The sequence below is a fragment of the Ammospiza caudacuta genome, chromosome 8 (genome assembly GCF_027887145.1).
Source record: "Ammospiza caudacuta isolate bAmmCau1 chromosome 8, bAmmCau1.pri, whole genome shotgun sequence".
NCBI classification, from domain to species: Eukaryota; Metazoa; Chordata; class Aves; order Passeriformes; family Passerellidae; genus Ammospiza; species Ammospiza caudacuta.
The window spans coordinates 10,395,209-10,416,917 of NC_080600.1; the positions used below are offsets into that span (position 1 = coordinate 10,395,209).

A 21,709-nucleotide genomic window follows, 5' to 3' on the forward strand; every position below is an offset into this window, starting at 1 on the left:
TTAGAACATTTGCATAGGTAGAGCTGGGAAACAGGGCAAGCTGCTGCCAAACAAAAGCTTTCCAAGATGCTGTAAATTCCATTTCAACCGTGTCTGCACATCTTTTGCAGTTTTGCAATTGTTAGCTATGAAGGGCCCAGTTAGCTCAGCCTCTTATTGTCACCGTCATATTTCTATCTGAAAAATCTCTTTGCCCAGGATTTTCTCCTGGGAAGCTGAGAAGCCTTAGAGAAAAATGAAAACAACAATTATCTGATTTGTTTCTGCTGTGTTTTGCTGTTTTAGAATGTGTTTGGACATAGTTTACTAATAGGTGGTTGTTTCATTGGTTTCATGTGAATTGTTTTTACTTAATGACCAATCATGGCCAAGCTGTGTCAAGGCTCTGGAAGGAGTCACAAGTTTTCATTATTATATTTTAGCTTTCTGTCTATATCCTTTTTTGTATTTTTTAGTACAGTTTGGTTTAGGATGTTCATATGGTGAAGTGTAAGGTATTGTCACTTTTGCTACCTCTGTGCTGGCTGCAGGAGGGACCCTGGTTTAGAACATTTGCATAGGTAGTCTCTGGCAGAGCTAGGAAACAGAGCAAGCTGCTGCTGCTGCCAAACAAAAGCTTCCCAAGATACTGTAAATTCCATTTAAATACTGTCTGCACATCTTCTGCAGTTTTGCAATTGTTAGCTATGAAGGGCTCAGTTAGCTCAGCCTCTTATTACTGTCAGATGTTATCTCATATTCTTGAAGACAAAATTGTCTGATTGTTATTGTAAACCCTTGTCATTTCCATGACAATTGATTCTGATGTAAAAAAGATAGGACTAAAAATAATTATGGCACATGGATACCCAGCCAGAGAAGGCTGTGAGGAGAAACCCCGTTTCCAAATATTGAGGAAAGAAATCACGAAGGTTTTATTGTTAGTAGCAAGAATGATGATTGAAATAGTAATAATAAAAAGTAAAATTAATAGAAGAAATGCTACAGAGAGGATTATTTTTTATCATTTGCAGTCCAATACAAAAAATTATGAATATTTTACTCTAGTAAAAAGGGAAAAAAAGTCTGCACATGGTTTCTTCCAAGTTTTTTATCTCCAAGATACCCCCTCTAATGACAGTATCCTCCAAGGTTATGCTTCTAATTTAAAAAGAATTAGAAATATCTCTCTGATATTTCTGGCTTAATTTAAGTGAGATTAACATGCAGACATCTCATCCATCATATATACTCCTTTCCCTTTTGCTTTGTACACAAAAGCCCTGCAAAAAAAAAAAAAAGGAAAGGACAACTAGAAGTAAATTAAGTATCTTCTGAAAACACTTGTACTGTGCATGGAGGTGTGGAAATTAAATTGTGCAAGAGCTTTGTTGAGTGCAAAAATGTCCCATGTGGTGAGACACATCCTTAATAAAAGTCAGTCAGGGCTGATATCCAAGTGTGCAAGGTGGAGAAAATTGCAAGGTGGTGTTGCTGTCTGTGGGACAGAGAGGAGCCCAGCAAATAAAGGAAAATTCCATGTAGTAAGGAACAACCTAGTCTGACCAAAACTAGGTGATTCCCCTTTTATGAATCATAGAGTTCCAACTTTCCATTCTTCTGGGTTCCTTATTGCAACTTTTCTTTGGGCCAGAGCTATCAAGCACTTCAAACTTGTGCATTTTAAAAAACAGAATGATTTCCACCCTTGACATTTAAATGTTTTTTTCTCATCTTTCATCCAGGCTGGATGATTGATGCTGACAGTCGGCCAAAATTCAAGGAGCTGGCTGCTGAATTCTCCAGAATGGCTCGAGACCCTCAGAGATACCTGGTGATTCAGGTGAGCAACCCTGCAGCATCACAGGGGAGGGAAAAACAATTCTTTCTGCAGCACCCAACTCTTATGGGCATTGGCTTTGAATGTTTTGAAGTGTTGTTCCCCATCCCTCCTATTTGAGCCTAAATAGCTGAGATATTACACAAAATATGTCAGAACTTGGGTCAGAAACTGATCTTGTATGGGAAAAAGAGAGAGGAAAGAATAAAAGCTCAATCACAAGAATGCCAAAACCAAACAACAAAACAAACCCACAAATTATGTGGATATAGTGCTTTTGAACAAACAAAGCAGCATGTGTGATCCCTGCAGCCTGGCTGCCAGGGCATTAGGAAGGCTGAAATTCTCTCATTGGGAAGTGAATCCATCTTTTGATGTTTTTCCTCTCTCAATGCAATCTGTTCAGGGAGATGATCGTATGAAGCTCCCAAGCCCAAATGACAGCAAGTTCTTCCAAAATCTTCTTGATGAGGAAGACCTGGAAGATATGATGGATGCTGAAGAGTATCTTGTTCCTCAAGCCTTCAACATTCCTCCTCCCATCTACACCTCCAGGACAAGAATTGATTCCAACAGGGTAAGAGCAAGCTCTGACAGAAAATATTGGTTATTATAAAAGCACAGGTGGAGATTTAAGTACACCAGTCAAACAGAGGCCAGCACTGCCTTGGGAATTACAGGCTCCCTTTGTAAGGAGAGTAGCTATAAAAATGTTGTCACTGGGCTCCCTGTTAATTGTGCCTCAGTGAATTCTAAATTAATAGCCCAGCCTTGAGTGAACAAAGGCTCAGCTTGAGCTGCCTGTCCTGAAATCACAGCTGAGGCTGCTGAAGTCAAGCAGGGCTGCATCTGCACTGTGATGTGGCCAGGAAGTGCACAGCCCTGGTGCTGCCATCCTGTTCTCTTGGCAGGGCTGCCACTGGAGGAACTGAGGGCAGCTGGAATATGCAGATAATGGAGCTTTTGTGAATGGAGGCAGATTTCCAAGCCAGCCCCTTTTCCTGTTTGCATGTGATGCTTTCATAGCCCCCCTTCCCAAATGTGTGTTTGTGCTGAGCATGTGGCAGATGCTGGCAGGCTGAGCTGGGCACCCTCCCTGTCAGGGGAGGAAATGCTCTTCACTGCACATGGGGGCTTCAGAGAGTGTTCAGGGGAATTCACAGAACTCACAGAACTCCAACCAGCTGAGGGGTAGGGATACAATCTGAGCTCTCACTCCACACTTCATTTCCTGGTACTGAACATTGCTGCCTACCTGGGGCATTTCCAGTGGGATAAGTTCCTTTCTGGAGGTGTTTTTCTCTACCCCCTAACTCCTGACAGCTGCAGAGCAGTCTGTGCCCTGCTGTGGGAGCTCTGGGGTGTTGAATCCCTGTCCTGCATGTCTGTGCCCTGCTGCTGGTGAGGAGCTAAATAAGATATCTGGAATCTGTTTTCCCTCCTCTGCCTGTTCCTGTGCTTGGCTCCACCCTTTCAACATTTCACTTGCCATTCCTTCTCACATAACCAAGAGCTGGTGAAATGCATTCATCATGTGAGGGCATTCACACAGCCATCAGGTGTGTTTTAACCAGGCACTTGTTTTCTCTCCAGCCTCCTTTTGGTCCAGAGTCACAGTTTAAATACTAAGTATAGTCCCTTTGAAATGCTGCTGGCTTTTTCTCATGGTTTAGACACTTTTAGACACTTATCCTTAGCTGACGTGGTTCCAAATTCACACCCAGATGTGAGCTGAGTACAGCATGTGAGACAGGGAAGAGGTGAGTAAGAGCCAAGTGTACAACCTGAGCCAGTGTCCATGCTCTGGCCATACCCGCAGGAAGCTCCTTACCCTCTCCTGAGGGAATCTGGGCTTTCTGGGAGTAAGGAAGAGAAAATCTGACCTTAATAGCCAGTTTGGGAGGAAATTGTTGCAAAGAGATGTCTGGATTCATGGAGCATTTCTCCTGCATCCCTGAATGACAGTGAAGTAGGGATGATGCACTATTTAGCAATAAATGAGAAACTTTCTATTTATGGCTACAAGAGTTAATTGATGGTGATCTGAAATACATCAGGTTTACTACTGTTTGTCTCTGGAGAGGTTTTTTCCTTTCCTGCCAACTTCTGAGGAAGAATGGAAGAGCAGCAGTTACCTTGGAAGGCACTCAGTGTCACAGGGATGTAAATCACTGGAGCCTGATTTGCCCCCGTGGAGTGCTGCCTCTTACACCAACACAGGCTGAGAGGGCAGGGTCTGACACAGTGCCTTTGTTATAGTCATCCCACTCCAATATTTCCTGGAAACACTGGGACACATTTAAAGGAGAAAGAAAAATGGACTTGCTTTCTCAACAGCTCCCTTTGCCCTCTGTTTTGGTACCAGCCCAATTGAGGAGCCCACTAGAGCTGAGGGAATTCCAGTAAAAATCCTAGAGTTCATATTCTGAAAGATTTATTTACAGCATGTTATTTAGGCAGCCAGCATGGTCACTGGGATATTCCTGGAATGAAAACACAGGCATTTATTTCAAATATTATCATTAGTGGTGGTGGTGGTGTTATCACATGAAAATTTAAATAACTTTCACAAAGCCTTTTCCCAGCTTCAAAGCACATCATTTCAGCTGCTTGCACACGTGATCTTGAACTCAGCAGAGCTGCAGAAAGAGACCCCAGGCCTCATTTTTGCCATACAGAGAGACTCCATCACATTCTTGACATGACATCTCCTTTCCTCAGCTCACAATTTCTCATCTTGGTTTGAAACTGATCTTGTACCACTAAAGACAGTGGGAGCTTTGCTTTGCAATTCAATTTAATGACAGTAGCAAGACTGTATCCTCTTTTCAGTAACTTGCTGGGAGTTTTTCTCTGGCATTATACAACAATTTAACATTTAAACAAAGCTGGAATTACCTTTTGCCAAAAGTCTGCAGTTTGTGAGCCAAGCTGCCTGACCCAGATCAGACAGAGAGGTCAGAGAGGGCTGAGCTGGAAGCCCTGCACTCCTGGTTTCCTCTGCAGAGGTGTTTTCTGGAGGCAATACCTGTGTGCAGAAATCCACATACATTTCTGCTGCCTTTGTGAAGCAGTTTCTCAGTACATTCACTATTCTTTTAGTGAAGATTGATTTAAAAATAAGACAATCCCCCCTTTAAGGTAATAGTGCATCTGCTATGCATGGCCCAGTACAGATGGATGTCAGCTACAGGAGTCACATGGAAGTGAAATGCTGTCAGAGCTCTGTATCTGCACTTGTCTGATTCTGTCTGGGTGTTTCCTTTGGATAGTCTCTGATTTATGCTTGTGCATATTGATACTGCACAAACTCATTATGGTGCTGCTGCAGCCATGGACACCAAATGAAAGGATACAGCTTTGGAAGCTTGTGTTCACTGTGTCTGGCAAATTGCATTTATGGGGAGATTGTGAGCAGCTTGGTGAAGAAAAGCACACAGACAAGAGCTGCATGATCTCCATGTCATTTTCAGGGAATAAGAAGCATGAAAATACTCTATTTCCTACCTTAGCTGCTCCAGTGCAGGTTTAGTGACCAAGGAGTCCATCAGGGCACCGTGCTCCTTCTCTGTGCTGGCAGCTCTGGTTGAATGTTCATCAGTACAGCTCCTTGGGGACAGAGGTGGGCAGGAGGAAAGCAAGGAGATCACAAACATAGGCTTTGAAGTCAAGGAATATCATCATTGCTGCTGGTAATGAAGGGATGGGACTGTTTTTGGGCTGAGAACCATTTATTGCTCAGATAAACATCAGTCTCAGAGGCTGTGAGATTTTAAAGGAGCAAGCAGTCAGCCATAGCTCAAAGTAGGCACAAGTTCTTTGTTACAAGACAATATAGAACTTTCTAATCTAACGAACAGTTGCCACAAGGTGTATTTTGCTTTTCTAACCTATCACCTTTACTTATTCCTACTGTACTGTGGGTACTTTTGTCTAATAGGCTTTTGTTACACTTATACACATGTTTCAGTTATAACTTCTAAACTCTTAGAAGTTAGAACTTTCTTGTACTTACAATACTCTCTAAGAACTATAAGTACAAGAAAATTCTGAGTTCTTAGAACTCTCTTCTACTCTGTACAATCACATCTCTACATTATAAACCCTTCACTATCTTATTAATACAGTTTCTTACTTAAGGTATATTCTTACTAACAACTATAGAAACATAAGTTTGATTTTTCTACTTAATGTCTGTGTAGCTTATTTTTACATCAATCTATGCCCCTTCCAAGGCTGCAGATTAAACTCCTCAGTGTCTGTAGATGTTTCTGTTTTTCTGATTCCCACAAAGGAAGAGCAGGAGTGTTCACTTTCTCAGGAAAGCCCTGCAGTTTCCCTATGTTGGTCTCAGGTCTAAATCCTTGCAGCTTCTTGGTGGGAGAGGCACTGCAGTGCTGCTGCCTCTGGATAGAAGACTGGAGAGAGGGAAGGCTTCTGGGAAGTTGCCATCTCCCGAGAAAGTCTCACATCCTTCCTCCTCCAAGGGTTACAGAGATTTTTGAAGCTGCAAGGTTCAGACACAGCTCCAGCATTTCCATCACATCCATGCTGGCTCCCTGCTGGCATGTCCTTGGGACTTACCTGTGCTGCTGGCACAGGCTCTGACCCTGGCCTCTCTTGTGAAATCCAGCTTTTAAATAAAAATTAGCATCCTAAGCTAAATTGAATTCTTTCATTGGATCTGAAACTCTTCCGCTGCAATTTTGTCTCTGGCTTTTTCCAGTTTTTATTTTCCACTGTCCAGAGATACTCCAGAAAAATAGAGTTTTAGAAGCCCAGTGCTTCTGAGAGATAAGCTGAATCCTCAGCAGTGCTTCCATGAGCACAGGACCCCAGCTAGTGCTCAAGTGTCCTGCATTCCCATCCATTAGATGATTCATTCAGGTATTTGTAACGAGTGCTGTCCTGTGTGTGCAGAGATAATGCTAATACAGCAAGCACTCTGTGTGCCCCACAATGCTTTTTGCTCTAAATCCTTGGCTAATTCCTGATGAAAACTGTCTATACTGTTTATTGATGCTGTCCCTGTAATTTTGTTCCAAGCACTGTACATCATGGAAGCACCAATTGCCAACCCTGCAATTAAATATCAAGCAATTTTTTTTTTTTTTTTCAGAGATGTCTAATCCATCTGTCCATGGAGATTGTCCTGCTTGGCTAAAGCAGCCTGGGGGACACTGGGAGCCAATTTTCAGCTCTCTGAGCAGGACCTGGTGTGGCCTTAGGTGTGGTAGTGCAGCATCCTTGCCCCTTGGCAAAGCCAGGAGGGAGTTGTGGCTTCACCATGGTTCCTCTTGTGTCCAGGGTTTAGCAGCACCTGCTCCCCATTGCTTTTCCTGTAAGAGAAGGAAATTAGGTGTTCCTGCCCAAATAATTTCTCCAGGTGTGTCCTGGCCACATGGGACTGATGGCAGTAAAACTGCTCCATCTTGAAGTTAATCCAAAATGTGTGTGAAGAGACCTCGAGGCTGTGTGGGAATGTCACTGTCATATTTTCTGGAAAAATTCCTTCTCCAGGATTTCTTCTCCTGGGAAGCTGAGAAGCCTCAGAGAAAGATGGAAACAACAATTATCTGATTGCTTCTCCTGTGTTTTGCTGCTTTGGAATGTGGTTGGAGATTGTTTATCCAACATGTGAATTGTTTTTATTTAATGACCAATCACGGCCAGCTATGTTGGGACTCTGGAAGAGGTCACGAGTTTTTCATTATCGTTCTTCTTAAACCTTCTGTCCATATCCTTTCTCTATTCTTTAGTATAGTTTTAGTATAGCATTCTATAATATAAGTACATAAAATAATAAATTAGCCTTTTAAGAACATGGAATCAGATTCTCAATTCCTTCTTTGTCTTGGGCAAATACCACATGGGGGCAATTAAAAGCATCTTGTCCAACCTTCTGGCATAGCATAGACAAGAGTCTCTTGTCTCTTAATTTCTGCATCAAATGCAGAAATTCTATTTGAGGTGGAGTTTGTCTTTTAGAAAGGTTGTCTTGATTGTGTCAGGTAGGGTGGAAAATACATCACAGTTTCACTGGGCAATCAATGCTGACTCTTTAGCAGGGTTTGGATCCTGTTCCTGCCTGCCATGCACAATTTTTGGTGCTAGATCTAAGGAGCTGCCAGCTATCAGAAATCTCTGGCTCTCATTGTGTGATTCTTGGGGTTACCTGTGCAGGGCCAAGAGCTGCACTCAATGATTCTTGGAGATCCCTTCCAATTCAGGATATTCTGTGATTCTCTGATTCTTCTGCTTAATAGGATAAACAGGATGTTGCCATTTGTATGTGTTTGCTGTTCAATGATGACAACACATATGTCCTTTTCTTGGTTTGTTTGTAGTGTTTGCCACCTTTCTGCTTCTTCAGAATCTTCCCAAAAAATAATATGACCAAAATATCCCCTAATTTGGTACCTCTTATGGCAGTCTGTCAGGTTGTGGTCTTCTTGAGTTATTTCTATCCCTTTTCTTTAATTGCTGCTCCTTAAAAGGTAATCAAACACTTCCTGCAAATCTTAGTAGTCATTTTTTTTGCCTCTGTCACTTCCTTATGCAAGTGTGGGAATAAAATCTCCAATGCCAGAACAGATGGTCTTGTAAATGAACTAGACATTGATTCAAAGCATTTCACAGTGTTTCAGATGATTACACTGAGTAACTCTAGATCAGCTCTCTTGCTTCTTTAGAACTGCATGATTACTTGGAGAAGTTTGTATGAAGCCCTTCTGCATGTCTTTTGCTAAACACTCCATTTTGTGTATTTCCCTAGGAGAGTCTCAGCAATTTACTGCCTTCAGACATTTAGGGTAATTCTGAAAGACCACCAAGCCCCCTTTCAAGAGCTCCAATTCCCATTTTCTGCTTTCCTAAGTTTTAGTGACATTCTGTTCTGCTCTGCCTTTTGCATTAAGCACTTCCCAAGAACTGTTAGTGTTTAGTTAGTGTCTGGCACACCACCACAAGTATTTTTCCTTTTTCCTTTTTTCTTCTGGAAAATTCTTCTGTTTGTAGTCTTTGTTGAAAGTGTGGATAGCACCAGGCCAACCTTGTCCATGAAAAGCAGGAGGTGAACCCAGACTAATTCTAATTTCATTGCTCAGGGTGAAGAGGTACTGAGAATAAGCATGCAGAAATACACTATTAAAATATATTACATGAAAAATTATTTTGGTCTTAATATTTTCCATAAAAAAGGAAAGCTTCATAAAAATTAGGTGTATCTAGAACAGGTATTTAAATGCCTTTTATTTAAATATGTGCTTTTTAAAATGTGCTAGTCTTGCTAGAGGAGAAAGGCAGAAAAAATTCCTATGGAGGACTCAAATGGAATAGATAATTCCTGGGTCTTCAGAGAGAATACTTTGAAAGTGCTTTATTGCAATTAGTTTCTTGCTTTGCAGCTAGGCTGGCTGAAATCAGTGAGATCTCTCAAGGAGTAAACTCTTCTCAGCCTGAACTGATTATCAGGACCAACTGGTCAAATTAACTCATGATTTTGCAGGGAAATGCCTTAAAACAGGACTTTTTTTTTTAATGCATTAGCTGTTTTCTGTCACAGTCAGGCTGCTGTATTCAGGCATGTAGTTTAGAGTCAGAGAAGGGGATAAAGAGTTAAAAGGCATAAAGAGTTAGAGACTTTGCTAAAGAACTGGATGGTATTTTGGCTTCTACAAATTTTAAAATGGATTAAAAACAAAACCACCACTCACAGTACCTTCTGCAGGCTCAGTGGAACTGGTGGTAGAGGCTGGAGCTGTACATTCTTCCATCTTTGATGTGTGACATGTAAATTCATTGAGCTTTAATATAAACTGGTTTAAAATCAGGCAGCATCTGCTTAATCCATGAATAGCTGCTGGCTGTGTTAACAGTAAAGAGAGCTCACAGCTGATCCATTTTCTTTTCTATCCTGAAAAGAAAAAGTCAATAGATACAAAAAGAGTAAGTAATAAATATTTTTACACTGCACTGATGAGGCATTCTTAGAAAACAGCAAGCTAAACAACTCTGCATAATTCAGTAGATGGAAAAGTGGACTGAGAGTCAGGAAATAATTATGAGAGCCGGGAGAAAATTTTTTCTTTTGTGACAAGATGTGAAGCAGAAATTGTTAGTGGAAAATATCCATTTGTGAGGAACACTATTTGTGGTTTTCTTAAAATAGTAAAAGCACCTGAAAAATACCAGGGGGCCTGATTTGCAAGTGCACCAAGCTGAGCTGCAGGGAGTTACAGCTTAACAACTTAAACACCAGTCTGGTCCCCAAGGTGGAGAGGGCTCAGTGTCCCAGGGCAGTGGGACTCCTGGGATAATGCTTTGGGAGGACTCCAGGTGGCAGGAGGACTAGAGAGCATCCTGTAAAATAAATACTAAATACTGTACTCTCTAAGCATAGATGCAATGGAGCTAAATGCCAGCACAGCCTAAAAACTCCCTTTGTTAGCCAGAGTAAAGAGTCTGCCTTTCTTGTTGAATGCTGCGGGAGGGGAGGGGAAAATAATTTTCAAAGCTATAAAAAGACTCTCCAAAAGATGCAGTTGGGAGAAGTGGGAGGAGGCACAGATGAAGTGTAGATTTAGAATGTTGAAAAATGATTATTTTATCCAAATCAGCTGGATGGTTAGTTCTTTTAGACTATTATTGCCACCAGAACCTCAGCCCTGCTCTATATCAACTCAGCATTTCATCAAGAAGCCTATTCTTTGCTTTAAGAGACCAAGAGTGCACAATTATGGGTTTCTTTTCCCCCTTGCATAATAAAATTGGGAGATTATCATCAAGTTTCTATTCAGATTTTAGGAAGGCTTTTTTATTTTATTTTTAAAACTCATCTTTGTCTGTAAAAGCTCCCTGTTCAGGCCAGCATGTGGCAATGATTACTGCTGTAAAGGCTTCGATGGAGATGTGCTCTATTTCATTCTCAATGAGGGTTGATGGCATTTTGAGAGGCTCAGAATATCCTTTGATTACTGTATAAAAAAGGCTGGGGAAGATGGCAGTGCAGCATGCACTAGGAGGGGGCTGCTGCTGCTCCCAGCATCGCTCATCAACTTTCTTTTGTGCCTTTCTTCTTTTTTTATTTTTTGTCTTCCATGTCACAATCTAAAAATCATGGGTGTGTTGTGGTTTTGGTCTTATTCTCCATCCTTTCCCTGTTTTGGGATTTGAAGCTTGAGGTTTGTACAGAAAAGAAGATTCTGCTGGTCCTGTGTTTTGGACAGAGCAAGAGCAGTGCTGACCCCTCTGTCCCACAGGGAATTGTTGGAACAGGTGGGAAGTGGCATCTCATCCCTCTCAAATCATGGGGAATTGGCTCAGTGCTAAAAGGTGCCATTACTGTAAAGTGTCTTGGAGAGTGTATTAAAGAAGAGAGTGACAGAAAGCTAGTCATGGGTGAAAGGAAGGATGGGGGAGTCAAGGAGATTGGAAGGAAAAGAGAGGCAATGCCAACTGTCTCTGCTCCTGCTCTGCTCTCTGTTTGACACTCAGATGCATTAACACAGAGTGAAAGGCAAAGGGAATCCTTGCATCTCCATTCCTGTGTCGTGCTTAGATCAAAGTGCAGATTGTGCCAGCTGAAATCCATTTGCCAGCCCCTCTGAAGGTAGGGTGGAGGATGGATGCAGGTTTCTGAGCTCCAGAGAACAGCTGGGTTTCCAAGCCTTTGGTTCCAGCAGCAGAATGCTTTTATTTCCAGCCTGGACATCAGGCTCAAAGAGAGGAGGCTACAGAAAAACATTTCCCCTACCTTTTCCTGTCAGTGTAGCTGGATACTGAGTTTTGTGCCCAAATTGGGCATCTCTTCAAAGATTATTTTCATTAGTGGGGTTGTCATCTTTGACTTCTCTACTTGGTGAAGTGTTAGACTGAAAATATATGGTTGTTATCTGGGATTTTCCAGCAACAGCACAGGAAATTCTCTGTGCTGTGTATGGGTATGTTGTTTCCCATGCCAAGATTTGTTTGTGATGTATGCCATTTACTGTTCGCAGTCCAGACTAAATTAATCCTAGAAGGCAATTTGGGTGTCCCAATCCATATGGACTGTTCTAAAAGAGTTAAGTATGAAAACAGGCAGTTATGAGAGAAAATGGTGCAAGAGACGGTGGTGATGAGTTATCTGAAGCTAAGAAGTTGGTCAGTACTGAGCTGAAGCCAGGGGTCAATGAAACACCCAGACTGACTCTGGACAGGTTCAGGGATGTCTTAAACCCCCCATTCTGCCAGGACATGGGCTGGCATATCTCAGCCTATGGGAGCTGAGATACAGCCCAGGCTGCCTGCAAATCCTACCTGTCCTCTGGCAAACAGCAACCAGAAAAAAGTTAGATGTAGAAAAAGACTGAATCTTTGTTTCTTCTCTTTATTTTTCCCTCACTGATCTAAGCTGGATGTTTTGTGTCTCAATGGTGAAAGCAGCTGTTGTTGGAGACTGGAGCAAACTGATGCTTCTATACTTGTGGTCAACATTTAAGTTAAACATGTGACATATTCTGAGGAAAGGTATTGCTGGAAAAGGGGCTGGGATGTCATAATTTCCCATAAAGATTCCCCCATCCCCAACTTTATGGCCAGGCAATGCCAGGCTTGTGTCAGGTGCTGTGAGCTGTAGGGATGGACATGCTTGAACCTCAACAGACCAGTGTCAAATCCTTTCTATTTATATTTCTATTTATATATGGCCTTTCTCTGAGCTGGGGCTGGGACCAGAAACCCCCAGAGGTCTGCAAAGCCTTCCAGCAATTACTGCACAAACAGCATTCCATTTCTATTGAACATTGCACAGTGATCTCATGGTGTGTGCTTTTCCCTTTGGTTTTCATCTCAGAAATATTTGCTGTCTGGAGCAGGGCAGAGAAATCTGCAAATTCTGTGGAAGCAGGACTGCAGCCAAGCAGAGGTGGCTGTTCTCCTGGAATGATCTTTCCTATTGAATTTCAGTTTGGATCTCTTGTAAAATACCAGGTTGCTCCTTTGGAATTTGCTTGGGGGCTAGGGGGACACTCTGCATTGTGTGCTCTGCCTGCAGCCCCATCAGATCATCCCAAATATTCTTCAGATCCACTCCCATAAATCAGAAATTGTGGTGCTTGCAGCAAAGTCTCATATCTTAGGATGCTTTGCTTTGGTGACTGGAGCCTGGATACTCCCTTGGTTTGAAATTAGGGCAGGAGTTTCTAGGGGAAGGAGGAGAGGGAGTTGTTTCTGGGGGCACACAGCCCAGGACTGATGAGTGGTACAAAGTGTTGCCAGTTTTTGCTCAAAGCAGATAATTATTGAGTTGCCTGAGGCCTGGAGCACAGGATGCCCCTGAACAGCATCCCAGTGGCAAGGCTGGAGTGTTTTACTCCTGTTTGGTGCTTTTTTGTGAAGGAGAGGAGGAGGGAGCTGGGTTTATGCACTTTGAGCAGCATCAGAGTAGGCTCAAACGTGTGTGTTCATTCATGCTGGCAAAGCCTTGCCTTCAGCAGAGAGAAATCTTTCAGTCCTGTGAGTTTAGCAAGCTGCTTGAGAGCAAGGAACAGCAGTGATTGCACAACCCTGTCAACATTTCTGTGGCTGGCCAGGAAAACCAGCTTGCAGCAGCAAGGAGGCTGGACCCAACAAAGCTTTGATTTCATTGCAGTTTAAGATTCAGCCAGAAAATTTTATGTCCCTGCTATAAAGGAGGAGATATTTACCTTCAGGAGATTTTAGAAGCAAGGAATTGGAAAATGAAATTAATGAATAGAAAGCAATAACACAAGCCAATATTCACAGAAATGTTATTTACCACTCTTGGATCAGGGCTCATTTTACACAAATATTGGCTGTTATAACAGCTGATGTGTCATTGGTATTTTGTACCAGAGGGCCTTGGAAAAAGGCTTTAGGAGACATTTTCTTGGATTTTATTCCTTCTATGTGTGGTCATGTTTTTGCCTAAAATTCAATCATGTGGTGTACAGAATGAAATCTTGGGCATTTTGGGGACGGCTGCTCGTGGGCAGCTAAAGAAGTGAGGCTCCTGGAGTGTGATGAGTTCCCCTGTCAATGTATAACTCACATTACAGCATCAAAAGGGAGCTGGGATTGATTTTTTTTTAGTATACAAGCTGAGACTTCTTAAGTAGGCTTATGTAGTGAGGTCCTCAAGCAACCAGCCACTAATGTCTATCTCAAAAAGGCAGAGATGATAATTCCAGTGAGACTTTTAGAATCAGAAATCCAAAATTCTAGAGCTTTTCAGTAAAGCAACACCTGCTTTTTTCAGGATAGTATTTAAAATGCAAAAACAGCACCCGCAAACTCCTCCACCCCAGCAAAAATCAACAAAGTAAATTGCATTTCACATACCAAACAAAATGTTTTACCTGGTAAAATCCAAACATATTTTCTTCTCACAGTGTGATTCATGTCCTGACCAATAAGAGTTGTCTGAGGGTAATCTTGGAAGCCTACAAAATTATGACCTCACATTGCAATTACCAGTCAATTTAAGCACACTTAAACACTTATATTAATTTTTTGTATTAAATTTTTTATATTAAATTTTCAAGCCAACTCAGTGGCACCACAGTTGTTTTCTTTGCCTCCTGTTCTAATGGAGCAGTGGCCACAGGGAAAATGGGGAAAAACAGTAAAGAAGTAAAAAAATGTGCAGACAGCAGTGGTGGAGAGCCATGTGTAAGGTTCTGTGGCAAGGGGTGTTGCAAGACAGATATGTTTAGTACAGCACTAAAGGGGAGGCATGAAAAAACACAATTATAGTGATCTTGGTTGGCAGGCCACTGACTGGAAAGGCTCTTGTCAGCAAAAATAGCAATAAACACATTAATGGCAGTCCATTGTCTGCTGCCATCTTGGGACAGGGATGTGCTCAGAGGGCCTGTTACTGTGGTGTTATAGTTGCAGAGGATGTATTTAAATATTAGAGTCACAGCCAAGAAGAGATAAAGATAGGAAAATGGGTTTAGTCTATTGTGCTGAGGGTGGAGCAGAGCCCACAGACACACAATGCCATCCTGGAACAGAATTTGTTTAAGCTGCTAATTTTCTAAACTTTTACTGGCAGAGGGGAAGAGCCCCATGTGCAGAAGTCAAGCCTATTGGCAAAAGACTTGCTTTTCTAAGACACACTGGGTGAGGCATTTGCCCTGACTGAATTTGAATTTTGGGTCCTGTTAGGAAGCCTGACTGATGTGCATGTTTCTCCCAATCAGCTCATAGAGTTCATGTGACTTGTTTCATTCATGTGGCCTCTTGTTATGTATCCATCATCCATTTTTCTTTCCTATTAGAGTGAAATTGGACACAGCCCTCCTCCCGCCTACACCCCTATGTCAGGAGTAAGTATCTCACATTCAGCCTTCATCCTTCAGGCTTTCCTTCTTTCTTCACTGTTTCTTTTTCTTTTTCAAACTCCTTTTTCCTGCATAAATGACTCAAAACCAGGTAATGAAGTGTTTATAGAAGGAATCAAATAGTTAAGATCTGTGGATTCGTGTGCAAACTCTAGGGAGCCACTTCCAAAACTCTGCCAACTTTTCTGAAAAAGCATTTAGGTGAAAGGCTTGGATGGATCTGTACATATTTCCTTCCTGTCTGTAGGTCATGATGTTGAAAGTCCCTTGCAAGTCTGTGCTGATAAGCAAAATTATAAGTTGAGTTAAACCATTGAGTTGAGGTGCCAATACAAACACAGTTCACCAGCCTGAAATGCATTTCCTGATGGAATTACACATGGTGTGGGTGACCCCATGATTCCCACCACAGGACACACTCAAAATATCACCCCAGAATAAACAGAGTGGATAGTGGTTTCTTCCAAGTCAGGAGGAGATTTCTCAAGGTTTAAAGGGCTTTGATCAGAAGTCAGGGGAGGTTGCCAGAGTAATAGAAGAGGAAACACCACCTTCACCTGCTGCAGCTGTGTGTGTGCAGCCTCCATGTGCCAAGTAAGAGACAAGTTTTCCTGCCCCATTTCAATCCCCTGAGCACCGCTGGGCAGATGGATGCTTTGTGGAAGCCTGGAAGCTCAGGATGGGCAGGGCCGGCACAGAAGGCTCAGCCATGACTTGCTGTTGAAGTTTCTCCCCTCAGGATCCTCCTTTCCCATGCTGTGTGTCCTTTGTTCCAACAGAACCAGTTTGTGTACCGGGATGGTGGCTACACTGCCGACGTGCCAATGCCGTACAGGGCTCCGGGCTGCATCATTCCAGAAGCCCCAGCTGCTCAAGGGGCCACAGCAGAGATCTTTGAAGACTCTTGCTGCAATGGCACGATGCAGAAGCAGGTGGCAGCCCTGGCAAAGGAGGACAGCAGCACCCAGAGGTACAGCGCCGACCCCACTGTCTTCATTCCAGAGCGCGTCGTGCGGGGAGAGCTGGATGAGGACGGGTACATGACACCGATGAGAGACAAACCTAAAACAGGTAAAGTGTTGCCTTTCCAGAGAGCCTCCTGGTCTAGCCTGGCTGCATTTCTTCTCTTTTTACATCAGCAGCTTTTCATCAAAAATGGCTTTATTTAGTTACCTATCAAGTTGATGCATTCTGACTAGGATAATATTCCTTTACATGGGGATTTGGTTTTCTCTCCTTAATTTTCTACTTTGAAATGCTCAAATATGCCAGTATGTCAAAGCTGGTAAGTCCCCCTTTTACTTTTTTTTTAAAGAAATAACAAGAGGAATGAAAAAAAGCCAAGCCCCCTTCTTAGCCAAACACAAATCTTCAGTTATTTCCAAGGAAAGGATCTATCTTCACCCAGCCATAGTCCCAACTTTGCTTTGTTTATTGATCTTCTTATTCTTGGCATTGTGCTTGGTAAATGTCATGTTGAACCTATCACAGAACTCATACACACAGCTGGCATTTTATACCCAAGAGAAGTCTAGGATTGAAAGAACAAAATGTGCTTTAAAGAGAGCATCACTTCAAGGGGAAGATTGCCTAAATCTGGGCCTGCTCAGCATGCTGCACTTCCCAGTTTGCCCTCATTCATTTCTTCCTCTCTAAATAATGATAGCAGTCATTTAGATGTAAGGGGGTGTGTCATTATTAATGTGCTTTCAAAGCTTTGCATTAGCTTTAAAGAAATTAATAAATGCAAATGTAAATGACAAGTCACTAGTGTGTTGGCTAAGAATTTGGAAGCCATTTGTCCTCTGTGTTCCATGAGGCAGGAATAGAGGAACCCTGGGGCTTGACCCATGGCAGTTGTGGGAGTCTCCCTTGCAGTGATTTACTCTCAGTGTGAGCCCACATTTGTCTACCCATACAGGTGCACCCTGGGGATCCTCAGAGTTCTGCAGGAGCCACCTGAGCCCTCAGGGATGTGGCAGTAGCAGCTCCTTCCTGACCCCCTGGGCACAGACACAGGGTGGTCACGGTGTGGCCACACACTGTGTGTTCCATGCCAGCTTCAGGGTTCAAATCAAAGCCCTGCTTGGCTGTCATCACTAATAAACAAATGTTCCCACTATTCAGCTCATATTCAGTGACAGTTTTGGGTTCAAAGGTGTTCACTGGGTCTTGAACTTTTGCCTTTAATAGTTTTGGCCCCATTCTGGATAACACCAGCTGAGCCCTTGCACCAGGACACTCTATGGAGCATGTGCAGAGCCCTTGAGCAGCGCCATGCTGCTGGAATTGGGGTGTTAATCCACAGCAAGTGATTTGAAGCAACTGCAGCCTGCTCCAAGTCCCATTTTGCAGCTGATCTAAGGCTCTCTTGTTCCCTTTCCAGGGCTCATTTGTACAACCTTTTTTTCATAATGCTTCAAGGCCCTTTGTCCTTCAGAGATGGAAGGTTTTTAATCAGGCAAATTGTTCTGTTAGAAATGAAGCTGTCTTAAAAGTTAGCCCTTGGGGATAGGCTTTGTGCAGAGAGCCTAACTAAGATTGCTATAGAGTTTTCTGGATGGAAGGACTGAAGAGGAGAGGGTTTGCTAATAGGTCCAAGGTTGTAGAGGCAGATGTTGGTCAGTGTGTTTGGGTCTGTAGATCATACAGTGAGAGGAAGCCCAGGGGAGCACATGGGCTGTGGCTCAGCAAGAGCTGTGGCTTAGCTGGCCACTGTGTTTGATAAAAATATTGAAATATTGAAATATTTTTGATATTTTTAATTGAAAGGCTATCTTGGAGTTGGTTGCAGATTGGGTTGGGAGCCAGGAAGGAAGGAAGGAAGGAAGGAAGGACAGAGACTGAAAGAAGGAGTGTACAACCTGGCCTTTCCCACTTTTGGCAGACATGGGGGTTGGATGCCAGAGAAGCCAGGTTGTACCAGCAAAGGCCAGTGGCAGTGCTTCTGTCAGTCTTCCAAGGTGTCTGTTTTAACCCATATTGTGTGGAAAACTTCATTTTTCACAAGTGTGTGTTCAATGTAGTTGGCTCCTGATCCCATCTGGAGTTGTTGGAATGGCTGAGGTGGAGGAGGGTGCTATAGTAAGTTTGTGTATGTGATTTTTAACCTAATCATTGTAGTACACATTACTAGTCTCCCTGAAATAGTATATAAGTGTTTGTATCCCACAATAAAATGGGATTCTGATCACCAAGTCAGTCTCCCCATCACCAACACACTACTACCACTCTAGGCTGACTTATTTTTAATCTTTCCTCAGATTACCTGAACCCCGTGGAAGAAAACCCATTTGTTTCCCGCCGGAAGAACGGAGATCTCCAAGCTGTGGACAACCCAGAGTACCACAGTGCTCCCAACGGGCAGCCCAAAGCAGAGGACGAGTACGTGAACGAGCCCTTGTACCTCAACACCTTCGCCAACACCTTGGAAAACGCCGAGTACCTGAAGAACAATTTGCCAGAGAAAGCCAAGAAGGCCTTTGACAACCCAGACTACTGGAACCACAGCCTGCCCCCACGGAGCACCCTCCAGCACCCGGACTACCTGCAAGAGTACAGCACAAAATACTTTTACAAACAGAACGGACGGATCCGGCCCATAGTGGCAGAGAATCCCGAATACCTCTCTGAGTTCTCCCTGAAGCCTGGCACTGTGCTGCCCCCGCCGCCCTACAGACACCGGAACACCGTGGTGTAGTGGCTGTGCTCTCACTCAAGTGGAAAGGCAACCCCTTCTAGCTGCCTCACTCTCGCTCCCCCTGTCTCCCTGCCCTTGCCCCTCCTTCCTCCCTCCCTCCCTCTCTTTCTCCCATGAGCTTCCCCTTCTTGCCAGTTCACTCATTTTTGATATTTCTAAGTGAAAGGATGTCTTGGAGTTGGTTGCAGATTGGGTTGAGAGCCAAGGAAGGAAGGAAAGAGACTGAAAGAAGGACTGTACAACCTGGCTTTCCGACTGTCGGCGGACGCGGGGGTTGGATGCCCAGAGAAGCCAGGTGGTACCAGCAAAGGCCAGTGGCAGTGCTGCTGTCGAGCTTGTTCTCAGTGACTTAACTGTAGGGAAAGCCACAGAAAGGCTGATTCTTTCAGCAGGAACTGATGAGAGTCTGTACAGCATTCCTGGAAATCTCCATGCAATTTCCATCAGGGTGAAAAATGGACAATTTTTATATCCTGTGTGATAGCGTAGTAATTGAGATTGAGAATCCAATTTCTTTCTCTAACACTTTCTATCCCAGCAACTGAAAATGGCTAACATAGCTTTTCAAAAACATTCAGATCTTCATTGTGGCTTTCCAAGAAATGATGATGTGACTCCCACATACAGCTAAGCCCCTCTTCTGAGCCACACCATGATTTTGTGCCAATTCCCAGCCACAGAGACTCCTGCTCAGAACTGCTACCTGACATGACCATTTTTATATGTGTGCCAACACAACAATCACTCTAAACACAAAATACCTTTCAGAAGAGAGTAACAAAACCACACCTCCAATATGTTCATTTGAAGCTAAAAACCAGGCCAAGAAATGAAGATTTGTATGCCAAAAGCTTTGCTTTCCTGTTTTATACCTGCCGACTATAAACACTTCAAAAGATTGTCACTAATTCTTCCCTCTTTTTCTTCATGGTCATGAAGGGAGCTGGGGATGCTGTCAGGCAACACTGAGGACAAGACAGAGAACTGAAAAGTTTGATTTTCTGTGGGGTGGGGTGGGACGGGTCCTTTAAACTGGAAGACAGACACTGGACTGGAGAAAACGCACATAGCGGTTCACTGGAAAGTTAGTTTGCACTTAACCTCTGATTTTATTTGAACTGTTTTCTGGATTTTGAATGAAGCAATATGGAAGTGACCAGCAAAATACAAAATAATAATTTTAAATTAAAAAAGAAATACAAATTATTTGTAAAGGATGACTGTGGAAATGCCAAAATGAAGCAAATCAAGTCTTTGGAACAATGTCTGCCACTCCTGAGAGGCCGATGCAGTGACTGCTTCAGAGAATTCAGTGAGAGAGCAGCCAGCTCTTCCTGCTGCTCTATGAAGGACAGCAGAGCAAGCCCTGGAAAGGATCAGGGGAGGCAAATGTCCTGCTCTGCCTTGCAGCACAGTACAGAATACCATTTTTCTAAAAGGAGGATTACTCTGGCACAGAAGACAGTGCATATGAGGTTTGAGAAGTCAAAATGTGCATGATTTGCAGAGCTTTCTGTGAAAAATGTAAATAAGTATGAGTCAGTCTCCTTGCACTTAGTTCTGCTTTTATCAACCTCAGTTTTTAGGTAGACACCCCCTGACCTGCTCCTCTTTGGAAATGTCTTTCAAACCAGAGTTCTGGACGTTTTTAGTGATCTGGGGCAGATGGAGCTGGGAAAGGAGGCACCAAGGCTTGCTCCTGGCACACCAACACTGTGTGTGTAAGAGCATTTGTGAGCCTACTTCCCATCAAACATCTTAAGGAAGCTTTGGAGATCTGCCTGTCTCTATCCATCAAGGCTTTTAAAGGGAAGAAACAATACCTGGTGGCTGGCAACCGTGGGTGATGCAACAGTATTTCAGTTTATGTGCTTCAGCTCTGTTAGGGCCGAGATCTTTGGGGTGACCTAACCTGGCAACAAAACCAGCAACAACCAGGGATCTGGAAATGGCATCACCCTCATTCCAACAGCTTGCCACCTTTAATCTTAGGGAAGCAGAGGAAGGGAGTAAGAAACAAGCAATGGTTACCTGAAGCTTAGTAGGTCAGCTTGACAAAGGTGTGAAGAGATGTTCAACCTGGCTTGGTTGTTCCCCTTGTAGATGGAAAACAAACTGTGATCACAAGGCTGGTTCAGCTGTTGGTGCACCAGGTGTGTCCAGGTGTGCATCAAGTACAAAGCTGAAGGTTCTAAAAGCAGCAACAACAGGTACAGATCTTTGAGCTGGTAAAGGGGATCTTGGGTCAAGTGGTGCCAAGGTGGTTTGTGGTGATATGACCACTGTCATGGATAGATGGATACAATCTGCACTGAGGGACCTCTTCTGGTGCCTCTGGTAGCTCCTCGGGGGACAGGGGCACACACTGGGCAGAGGCTGGGACACAGGGGGTGGCACGAGGCCCTGGGGGGCTGCTCCAGGCAAGGTTTGCCCACAGCAGTGCCCACAGGGTGTCTCTGCCAGGCTGGGACAGAGAGCAGCACAGGAATATGGGTGTCCCGTTTCAGCAGGACTGGAGGTAGGTGGAGAAAGGTTGATTTGTCCCCAAACAGGTCTTGTAACAGAGTAACTCCTGATGGAGAAAACTATAAAATAAAAAGCTGGCTCAGCTCGCATGTTTGAATTGAGAGCTGAACTCAGAGGCTGCTGGGACAGAGGCAGGCACACCTCCAGAGCCAGGCACTGGGATGGAGCTGCTCACACAAGGTGAGGCCTCTTTGTTCCTCTGGTAATGAAGTAGTGCTCGTGTTAGAAACAAGCCCATGGAGTAATCCAAATGTAAATACTGGTGGGGTTTAACAGTTAAACGTTTTATTTCTTACAAGGCTTCAATTATTTATT

General features: G+C 43.4%; 1 protein-coding gene across 1 annotated transcript in view; it reads left to right on the plus strand.

The window, feature by feature from the left end:
* The window catches only part of ERBB4 (erb-b2 receptor tyrosine kinase 4), a 483,510-nt gene extending 463,749 nt beyond the window's left edge, over positions 1-19,761 (plus strand). The window contains exons 24-27 of the mRNA XM_058809969.1: positions 1,725-1,822; positions 2,226-2,396; positions 15,948-16,239; positions 18,432-19,761. Of these exons, the coding sequence (XP_058665952.1) occupies positions 1,725-1,822; positions 2,226-2,396; positions 15,948-16,239; positions 18,432-18,868 (998 nt within the window). The 3' untranslated portion in view covers positions 18,869-19,761. The remainder of the gene's footprint in view (positions 1-1,724; positions 1,823-2,225; positions 2,397-15,947; positions 16,240-18,431) is intronic.
* Positions 19,762-21,709: the final 1,948 nt, after the last annotated feature.